This window comes from Dreissena polymorpha, chromosome 12 (genome assembly GCF_020536995.1).
Source record: "Dreissena polymorpha isolate Duluth1 chromosome 12, UMN_Dpol_1.0, whole genome shotgun sequence".
NCBI classification, from domain to species: Eukaryota; Metazoa; Mollusca; class Bivalvia; order Myida; family Dreissenidae; genus Dreissena; species Dreissena polymorpha.
Genome location: NC_068366.1, coordinates 28713523 through 28725680, shown reverse-complemented (window position 1 = coordinate 28725680; position 12158 = coordinate 28713523). Strand labels below are relative to the sequence as shown.

Here is a 12158-nt window from a genome sequence, read left to right as displayed (position 1 = left end):
TGGTGTAATAACAAACAATGCACTGCGGAAGTTTAATAATACAAAACAACAAATAATGTACACACATTGAAATGACAGGCTTGGACAGGAACGTATTTCAAATGTGATATATGAACTCCAAATTCACCGAATTTAGAACACGCGGACATATATTTAATTAAGAACCTAACAAACAATGTTCAAGCTATTTAATTAGTCGTTAGATTTAATATGGTGTTACACTTCGGTGCTTCAATAAGCAACGCAGAAATGTTATTTCTGAATTGGTTTTGGAGTTTAGTTTTACTTATACTTAAAGGTGAGTAAATGTGGGTTGATTTAGTTTTAATCCTACCTGATATCAATATCATAAGATTCAATTGTTAAATGATTATTTCAGGATATGAAGGCATAATGAAATTAATTGAGTTAACGAATATTTGCGAAAGATGGTCGCCAACATTAAATAGTATTTTGTATGCATGCGGTGCTCTTGAATTCTGTCAGTATTAAGTTCTTATACAAATATTTTAACGCGCCGACGTCAGTGCAATATCATCCACAGTTATTGTATATGACGCAGTTTCGGGGTAAATAAATAAATAACGTGAATAATTTTTGTTGTGTTCAATTCAAAATCATGTAACATACACTGTTATATATTGATATAAGATGTCAGATGACTATATACTAAATAGCAATAATATCATCAAATTGAAGAACAAAAAAGACGATATGGTATAGTCAAAATTTAGTAATGAATGCTGTAGTTACAAGACCTTATGTTATAACAGATGCTATTATAATCCAACTTATAAATTGTAGACCTAAGGATATCACTAACCTTGATTAAGCTTAGGATAAGGAACAATATAAGTCAAATTGAGTGATCCTGATACGCTCGAATGAGACAATGGAACAAGTTACCACCGTTTGCGTTAAATCCGTAGACCCGTTATTTTTACCAAGAAGACGTGTGTCCTCGTTGAGAACGCGCAGGTATATTACTTTGCATCTATTCGTCAGTTGTTCGGTCAGTCGAAATGTCGGTAGGATGGCAGTTAGATCGGTTATCAGACCGTTTTTTTCATCGTGGGAGTTCTAAGAACGTTTTGACCTAAAACCATGTGCATTTTTTTTTTTAATTCGGGAAAAACGAAGATCTTTATTTATATTAAGGTCACAAGGATGATGGCTCGTGATGATTTTAAAATCAACAGATTAAAGGTCATGGTCACGGTAGGGATGTTCAAATAGAAATATAGATACGAGGGTTAAAATCAAGTTAGAAACAACATGTGGATCAAAAGAATAGAAAGTTTTGCTCCAAGTCATAATACAAATACTCAAAATTAAATATTAAGACATAATTTTATATAATGCATTTAGGTTTTGAGCTCAATATCAATGTTCAAATATCGGCATTAATTGGGAAAGTCTTATGATTTCAATATATATTTTTGTTTAATATCTTTCTTTGAAAACATGATTTGAGAGTACTTGCCAATGTTACTGCTTTTATAGATAAAAAACACAATCTGCATAAATAAGTAAAGGGTACAGGTATTTTTGCCTTTGCTATTTAATGTAAACTTTACATAACCAAGAAACATAATAGATATATAACTGTTTGAAATGATGTTTTATTACTTCCATTGATCTGAAAATATTGAATAATAAGTCATTGTTTTGAATCTTTTATGTTCACACTGGGATTTTGAAAGAAAAGTTAAAATAATGAAAAAGACCACCATATTGACTGGTTTAAAAGCTGAGGTGGCAATATACAACCCTTTATAATTTTGATACATTGTGCTGTTTGAAAAATAAGAAGCCGTGTATTGACATTTGTGTACTGGCATGGACGTTGAATACAGGAATAATGTTGCTCACCGCAACATGTCGACCAATATAGGTAGTATTCGTGCCTGTATTGAAATCATGTAATCGACGCGGAAGTAAAGGGAAGGTATCTAACCAGAAGGACCATACAAATGATACATCAATACAGCCGAGCAAGTGTTGCTTACGCGTGCCGCGAAATCTTAAATATTATTGTTTAAAGAAACCGGACAAGACTCGATATAAAGAGACATAGTGATTGAATCCTCAAATCAAAGTAATGTTTTTTTTATAGATGAAATGATCACAAAGAGGAAATTCTGTTTTCTTTATGAAATGTTCTCGTTACTTTTCATAAATACAAATGGACATTGTTGTAATATATTTAAATAACTAACGGTAAAATATAGTGAAACAGCGTTTAGGAGCAAGTCAATGATTTCTGCTAAGAAATACTATCCAGACACACGTACATACTGATAGTAAACAACAATGATCTCCAATACAAAGAGAGCATGCATTTTATGCTAGAGAAAATAATCACATGCTTTGGTTGTAAACGTTCGAGAGTTCCACTAAATTGGTGTTATTGCTATAAAGATATAAATATATTAAATAACACGTGAACCAAAGTACAACTGGTACGTGTTTCTCATTTTAATGTGCGTCAATGTGTTCCATTTCACCTATGTGTGTCACTATAAACTATCCGTTGATGTAAAACATAACGTATGGGAAGATGTGGCTTTGCAAACAATGTTTAATTAGCAATTGGCTGTTTGTATTTTGTTTCCATTTCTAATATACTTTGTAGTAATACAGGCATGATATAACACAACAATTTAACAACGTTAAATCAACGAAAAACACGAATGTTTTAAACATATTTTTGTCATTCAAATGATTTATACACTTCGGTGAACAGAATGATCTTCTGATGTGTAAAGCTGGTAGCGCTTTGACCAGTTATGTCTAAAAGAATGAACACAACCGGGTTATTCAAATGACTAGTACACCCTGAACCCCAACGATGGTTACATTTCTTTAAAAAAGTATGCAATACTCTAGATAATATATACTTGTTCAGGTAACGTATGACTTTTTTCTTCAACTGTCATTTCAGGATGTTTTAATCAGTTTAATTGTTCAATGCAAGTTTAAATAATTCATAAAATGTAAATATAACATGGATAGTATTTTATTTTTAAGTTCTGTACCTCATTGCAACATCCACTATACTACCAATGTATATAGAGCGAGGGGAAACTAATGTGAAACTTGCGTTTGGTTATAACACGACACCAAACAGAGTTGTATGTTACAAAGATCAAACATATATCGGCGAGTGTGTATTTGGGCTTGTGGCTGACTGTGTAACGTTCAGCAAATACGCCGACTTATACAATATTTCGGCAGAAAGCAACTTCATTAATGCATACATCTCTATATTCGAGTTCAACGAAAATACAGCGGGAGAATACACCTTTTCAAATGAGAATACGATATCCCTTCGAAGCGCCGGTATGTACCAAAATATATGTGCGCGAATGTTTTTTCCAAGCGGCTATGATTTCATGGCTTGATATAGTTTACAATATAACGTATTAGTGTTGTTGCTAAACATGTTGCATAGTTATATCACTGCTTTCACTATTATTACGATTAAAACTGGAGTCCGCATTTCATAAATCATTTAATGTTTTACACGACAATTTGGCAATATTTTAATGGATGCATTTTAGAGGGGGATATGGGCCCTATGTGGATTCTATGTGTACTTAAGTTCGGTCCCGTAAAAGGAACGTCAACTTCTAGTTTAATATAAGTCATTAATTAAACTGATACTTCCATTTTATTTGATCGAGTCTCAACAAGTTGACATGCTGTTACTCGGGTAAAAATGGGTAATTATTGCGATTTAATTTTAATTTCTATGATAATATTGCGAATTTGGAAAATAATACTGGGCTGGGTGTGATGTTCGGCGCTCGGTTTAACCCTTTTTTTAACGAAATTGAAGACATTCTAAAAAATATTTGGGGTAAATTTGTTGTTCAGTCCAATTGCTTTCCATTAACTTTTCAAGTTGGTACAAGCAGTTGAAGTCGATGTGTTTAATCTATTGTTTTTGTACTATATTGACAATTGGATATCTACCTTCTTTAAAAAAATGGAAACAGTTTTTATCGTTATGAATGGTCGTGATTTTTCTCCGTTTTGCAATTTGATTCCACCTTTGTTTTCGAATTTAGTTTGATTGTCAAATATACCAAAGATCGTATATTAATAATACCCACGAATGTCCCTGCCTTTTTAAATTATTAGAAAATGATCATTTTGTTTGTTGAATGAAACATTGCATACGAGGGTGTATCAATAATATTTTGAGTGAGACCGTTAACATATAAATATTGTCCAATAGCATCTGCTTTACAGTAAAACTCACGTCGTTGAAATTGGATCCACAAACGCTCAAGTCATATCCAGTTTACAATGAGCCATCGACTTTCATATGTACAAGCTCTACGACAAGACCCGCTGCAAGTATTCACTGGTTTGTTGACGGTCGGAACATTACACACATTGCTAGCTATACGTCTATGTCTGATGTAGCAACCAGCATAATGCGATACACACCCCAATCCTACGCAAGTTCGAATCTGTCGTGTATTGCAAACTACTTGTACGTGTACAGGAACGCGAAAAGTACACTTCTACGAGAAACTATCATGGTCGTTCAATGTAAGATTTTTATCTGGTAATTGTACTATATGTAGTGATCTTGACATATAGCTTAAGAATGTATTTATCCCATAAGTACATTTCTGATTTTGAATTCAAATATGATTTTTTCGAATTCTTTAATTACACTGTTTCATAAAAATATATATTAGTTATCTTTTTTCCACGCACTCTTGGAGTCATACAATAAGTTTAAATATTTGCATGCGTTCATACATTTCATAGAAACTGTCACACACATTAATCAAGTGATTTAATATTTAAGTTCTAAAATGTTTCAGTCCCTGTTTCCAAGCCAGCCATATCAATATATGACAGAAACGTTTCCGAAACTATTATAATTAGAGAAGGAAGATCAGTTGAGTTTAGGTGCGTGACAACTTCATATCCGCCCCCAAATTACAGTTGGATCTACCCGGGAGGTACAGCTGACGGGGCCACCGTGACGGTAGAATTTATTCGTTCTGCAAATAACGCGACTGTTTCATGTCTCGCAAACAACGCTCTGTATTCCTTAAATGGGTCAAAAACTGCTAATTCAACGACGATGCAGACAGTCATTAGATTGACAATAGCATGTAAATAAACGAGTTATTTCTTGTAACGGTAACATACTAACATACACTATAAAGTACTGTATTTTAAAAGTAAGACAACGTTTGTGATATTTAAGCAGTTGTAATCACACAAACAATCAGTTTATTTGAGGGACTTACTACATGTGTATGTATTATAGAGGTCAATATTAAGCTTGAAACCTTTACTATATCAGGGTTTTAAAATTACATATGTAAAAAAAACATATATTTAATGAAAACAGAAAGTAAATTTATTTTAACACTTTTATTGAAAATACTACGATACTCAATAACAATAAACTAGTTATTTCTTATAAATCCAAAGAAAATTATTGGTGTATAAACAATAAATTATTACCTTCATACCATCATACGTTTCAACCTTGAATGTTATTCTCTGCATACTGGAATTCTTATAGCGATATCCATTTATATAATGTCCACTGGATCAAATGTGTAAAGCGTAATAATGCTAAAGCGAACATTATATGTCATTTTGTGCAGACCCACCAATCGTACAGACCATGAGCAATCGATCGATTGAAGTCAACCTCAATCTCACAGTTGTATGTACTTTGTCCAATATCGGCAACCCACCCGCCACCGATTTTAAATGGACGAAGCTCGACAATAACATCGTCATCCACGTCGGTCAGAATCTGATGTTATACCGTGTTCAATTAACAGATGAAGGCGTTTATCAATGCAGTGCAACAAATATAATTGATGCTAATGGAGATAAAACAGAACATGGGTTTAGTCAATCACAATTCTTCCTTGATGTTAAACGTAAGTTCGAACAACTAAATACGGATGTGTTTTGAGCACCTTTTTAGATATGTTTTGAATTTCATGCCATATTCATGATATTGTTGTGTCTTTCAGATGAAGCAACGATCGAGAGATTCTATGCAAACACTTCACACAGTAACACTATTATTGTCAATCAGTATCAATCTGTCAGACTAATTTGTGAAGTGGCTGGTGATCCAAAACCAGATGTTTATATAATAAACGCAACAGGAAAGGTCAATGTACAGCTAAACGGTTCGTCAAATTCATCTCACACTTATCTATCGGATCTTCATCGAGCCAGATGTGAATATGACACTGGGAATTATAAATGCCGGACGCGAAACATGTTTAACCTAGCTGAACAGGAGGAAGCAATAAACATTATAATACAATGTAAGTTTTGCTTTGAAACGTTTGATATTTAGGCTTTTGTCCATCGTAATTTAATTGACCAAGGAACGGAAAAACTACAATTTAAACAATCTTACATTTTTTTCTCAATGCAGTTCACTATTTAATGAGATAATTTAATATATTACATTTACAATAAAAATATTAAAATTTAGAGAAACCACTGAACAAAAAGTCCTAACAAACAACTCAAAATGTGTATCAAACTAATCGATTAGTAGCCATACAAAGACATAACAGAAGACACTACTTTATGCAACTGCGCTATCAAGCTTGGTAAACATTGAACAAAGTATACAGATTACACACAATATTGACGTCAAAATGTTAATACAAAAACGCAAAACAAACAGGCCTCAAATGATTATTTTTAAGTGCAGAATGCATGATTTTTGCTTTAAAATGATTTGTATCCGTTGTTATGCTAATATTATTTCTGAGAAATGCAGATGTTGTTAATAAGTCCCCCCCCAAAAGAAAATTTGGCCCCGTTAAATGACATAGTCCATTGAAATAATCTACAGCTATTAAATACTGTATGTCACCAGGTGCACCTAGAGCGTCTCCGTTTGTACCTCCGGAAACAACATTTTACAGGTCCCGTTACGACAAAGTTCAACTCTTGTTCGTCATAAAGGCATACCCAGAGCCAAGTATAAACAATTTCACGTGGTCCAAGAAAAATAATATTAAAGATGTGTGGGAAACTTTGTTCAATGAAAGTCATTACGAGATCCACATATCGTATGATCGATTGCAGACAGCTTTAACAATACAAACTATTGATGTGAACGACTTTGGAACATATAGAGTTAATGTGGTTAATACATTAGGCTCAATAAATGAAGTGTTTGTTGTGCAGGCCCAAGGTTTGTTCTTTACAAAATTAAATGTATGCTCTGACTTGATTTAAGTATTCATTGCTAATTATCCCCACGCTTTTTGAAAAAAAGGTGGGGATATTGTGGTTATCTCCGCCGTCCGTCCGTCCGTCCGTCTGTCCGTCCGTCCTGGCCACTATCTCCTCCTACACTAAAAGCACTAGAACCTTGAAACTTACACACATGGTAGCTATGAGCATATGTGCGACCCTGCACTATTTGGAATTTTGATCTGACCCCTGGGTCAAAAGTTATAGCGGTTGGGGTGGGGCCGCGTCAGAAATTATCACTCATTTTTTTTAGGTTATTTTACATTTACTTCTTTATTTCTACACCGATTCACTTCAAATTGATACTGGACCTCTCTTATGACAATACGGTCAATCTCAACCATGCATGGCCCCATTCCCAACCCTGGAGCGCCCCGCCCACATAGGCCACACCCACCAAAAATTTCCATTTACTATAATTTTTTCATTTCTACACGGATTCACTTCTAATTGATACTGAACTTTTGTTATGACATTAGGGTCAATCTCAACTATGCATGGCCCCAATCCCAACCCTGGGGCGCCCCGCCCACATAGGCCACACCCACCAAAAAATTCCATTTACTATAATTTTTTCATTTCTACACGGATTCACTTCAAATTGATACTGAACTTCTCTTATGACATTAGGGTCAATTTCAACTATGCATGGCCCCATAACCAACCCTGGGGCCCCGCCCACATAGACCACACCCACCCAAAATTGCCTTTACTATAATTTCTTCATTTCTACACCGATTCACTTCAAATTGATATTGAACTTCTCTTATGACAATACAGTCAATCTCAACTATGCATGGCCCCATTACCAACCCTGGGGCGCCCCGCCCACATAGACCACACCCACCCAAAATTGCCTTTTACTATAATTTCTTCATTTCTACACCGATTCACTTCAAATTGATACTGAACCTCTCTTATGACAATACGGTCACTCTCAACTATGCATGGCCCCATTACCTACCCTGGGGCCCCGCCCACATAGACCACACCCGCCCAAAATTGCCTTTTACTATAATTTCTTCTTTTCTACACCGATTCACTTCAAATTGATACTGAACTTCTCTTATGACAATACGGTCAATCTCAACTATGCATGGCACAATTGCCAACCCTGGGGCGCCCTGCCCACATATGTCACACCCACCCAAAATTGCCTTTTACTATAACTTCTTCATTTCTACACCAATTCACTTCTAATTGATGATGAACTTCTCTTATGACAATACGGTCAATCTCAGCTATGCATGGCCCCATTACCAACCCTGGGGCACACCTAGGTCAAACATTCGGCGTGGGGATACGCGTCGGCCTCTGCCGCGCCATTTCTAGTTGTATTAGTATTAGTAATACATATAATACATGGAAGCTATAACTGGCATATTATCACTATTGTAAATATATCTAATTGTTTGTCATTGAGCGAAAAACCCAATAAGCAATATTCATAGTTTTTGTGATAGTAATGGTAATATTAGATTTTTAATACGTGTATCAACCAACATATATGGTAAATTGAAGCTATACCAGAAATACCACAAAATGTGCATGTGTCACGAACAGGAATAACCGAGCTTGAACTTCAATGGATACCTGGATTTAATGGCGGAGCAGAACAAACCTTTCAAATTATCTACAAAAAAATCAATATTGAAAGCTGGACTGAGACACATGCTCCCGCAAATAATACCAGACATACTTTATCTGGATTAAGTGCGGGCACAGCTTACCGATGCAAAATGCGGGCGGAGAACATTTATGGAATCTCTTCATGGACTGAAGATATTACAGTATACACTCTAATGGAAAACGGTGTGTTTTGTTTGTTTGATTGCATGTACAGTACTGCGGGTGGCTTTCATTAAAGAATGTATAAACTCGGCCGAATTGTTATTGCGTCACCATTCTATTGATTGAGATATACAAACCAATCCTTCTTTTTAAAAAAGATTTTTTTAAATCTCAGTCTTTTCTGTGATACAAAGTTTTACTTTAGCACATTTATACGACCACGCTTTTTGGTTAACAAACATTAAACAACCAATATGTACATTTTAATGTTTAACTTATATTCAAGTTTGAGTTACGTGGACACTTACATTTTGATTCGAGTTAAATATGTGTTGTTAATACCGCAAATTGTTGTTAATTACAAGGCATTGTTGGCTATTGTTTAAAACATGTCAAATGATCGGAGAATAAATGATCTGGATTCTTTCGTTTTTATGGAGAGGATAGACTCAATGTATTCAATTGCGTCAATGCGTAGTCATGTTTAGTAATTATATTTTATCAATGCGTGTTATGGGTATTATCAACTGCACGTACGAATGCACGAAAGGTAAGGGTAAGGACAACAGATATGTCACAAGTGCCATCCGCTTTCATATGCTAATGGTAGTTTCGTTTTTAAGCATTAACAGCCTTCATATAAACACATTATTATTGTTTATATCTAGCCTATTCTAAATATCAGTTAAACAATGGCACACAATTGTGGAATTAGTATTAATTAATTTTTTTTTATAAATTAGACAAAAAGTTTTGGTTTAACATGTAACAGTACTCATTGGTTCAATACACAAACATGAGCATTGTACTTGATTGTAGATGCACAAAGATCAACTTCATCAGCTGTTGGTGGTGCGGTAGGCGGCATTATTGGATGTATTGCAATACTTGCGGTTGCAATAGGCGTTTACAGATACAGATATCATGGTAATAATTGATACGTAAATACAGAAATTACTGTATGGATTTATAGTTATTATGTCTTATTAAGTATTGCGAGGACAAACTGAGCGTTTCTTTTTAAGCATATCTAAAATCGTATGCACCATAACTTTGCTATTAGTTTAATTTTGTGTTTCAGATTTAGCATTGGCAACATCTGCTCTTTGGGAAAATGTTCAGCGCAGGTATAACTTCATTAGTGCATGCGTTTTGCATTGCGTTTCCCATGTATGTATATACTGGACCATGTGGAGTCTGATAATCTAGTGCACGAAATATATCTACTTTATAGACACAGACACACACAACGTACGTTACTACGAAGATCTTGGTCGAGAAAAGTATGTTATCACTGCTAAATGTGTATGAACTTGCGAATCTGAAATGTAGTAAATATGTTAACACCAGCATTAAAACATTTTGTTCAACAATTCCAGACACAATGCTTAGTCGATTTTAAATTATAACTTATGTTATACAAGTATAAGATCGTGAAGATCGAGCTTATTTTTCAGACGAAACCTCGCCGATACATCATCAGGCAGTTACGAGACTTACGACTTCGGTAATGTTGTTTGTTTTTCTGAATATTTTACTTATACTCTTACGTGTTTTGAGTTCACAATTAAAGTTATATCGTTTCAAAAACCTTTCATGTTAATGAAATACAACTATTTGAGCCATATACAATACGTTTGATATTGTGATGCGTAGTAGAGCGAATATGCTATTCCAAAACACAAAAGGTCAACGTTGCATTTCAGAACTTCTTCGAGCGAATACTTATAAAACGCTTACTGGAGTTGAAATGAGAGAATTGACAGGTCCTCCCTACGACATTTTGCAAGACAGCCAAGCGCTTGCTAAGAAAGAAATCGCGAGTTTCTCATTTGAACCAAAACTGATCGGCGAGGAAGGGGACTATGTCAATATAAACCTGTCGGGTTTGTAAAAGTAGAGCTTTATATTCAAACCATTCAATACACATGTTGCGAATTCATTTTGTCAAGCGTTGAATAACATTTGTGACGATAATATAATACAATATGACAATATGTATTAGTTTGGTTCATTTTAAATTGTGTTGTTATGTACATAAAGTTCATTGCATGTGCACATATTTTGTCCAATTGTTATGTTACTACTATATAATTTATATCTGGTATAAGGACGGTTTAACGTGCTAATAGTACACGGTTTTTTCTTTAAAACTGCGTAAAACTACCAAATATAATACTATATCATGAATAGGAAACACCCGTTTCAACTAGTGAAATCATCAGTCATTCAGACATTAGCAACAAATAAGAAGCTTAAATCATAAGAAGTAAAAAAATACATGCTTTGGTATATAGCTTTTCTAAGGCGCTAAAATACATTGTCATGATATATTTTATAGCACAATCACACACTTAATGCAATTTTAACATACAAAATGATATTTCCCATAATACAACACCTACTATTAATTCATGCAATGCATTAATAAACCATATGTGTTTTACATGCATCTTTGTCAATTATGAAGTAATTGCTTTTAGGCAGCCATATAAAATCACGCGTGCCTTTTAAAGAAGATTTTCAACGGATTATATCTTGCCATTTTAGTAATCGGAGCTTTTGTGTTGGTTATGTCATTATTGGAACAATAGTTAGGAAAATATAAAAATGAATATTCTTTTGACTTTATTTGTACGAATCCACATGGTGGTTTCTGAAAAGAATGTTTTTGGATTGTTTAACACTTTTATTGCTTAGGTAACTAGCTAGTTCAAACTATTCTTATGATATTCAGGTATCAGGTAAAGAAGTACAAGGTATAAGAAACATTTAGTGAACTATTGTAGACAAGATGTTTGAATAAAATAGTGTTCTGTTTGAAGGACACAGACAACGGACAATGGACGCCGGACCCTGTAGTACCGCATTATTCATCAGTCTCAGCTATGGAATAGTCAAGTTACGTCTTTCTACGTCTTGATATAATTATGCTATATATTTTATCGTTATGTGACACTAATATTGGTATCGCTTGCATTTGTTACAAACGTACGATAGCTGTCAGTAACAGTTTTCAGTAAGAAATAAACCTTTACATAATTTGTGAGGACATTACAATCTATTGTTTCCTTTACGATCATATTTTT

At 34.3% G+C, this 12158-nt stretch overlaps 1 protein-coding gene across 1 annotated transcript; it reads left to right on the top strand.

Annotated features, from left to right (window-relative positions):
* Nucleotides 1-6032: 6032 nt before the first annotated feature.
* On the top strand, nucleotides 6033-10963 carry LOC127852480 (nephrin-like). Its single transcript, XM_052386436.1, has 4 exons — nucleotides 6033-6329; nucleotides 6896-7216; nucleotides 8800-9090; nucleotides 10776-10963. The coding sequence occupies exons 1-4, from the start codon at nucleotides 6281-6283 to the stop codon at nucleotides 10961-10963; spliced, it is 849 nt and encodes a 282-aa protein (XP_052242396.1). The 5' UTR covers nucleotides 6033-6280.
* The last annotated feature ends 1195 nt before the right edge of the window (nucleotides 10964-12158 follow it).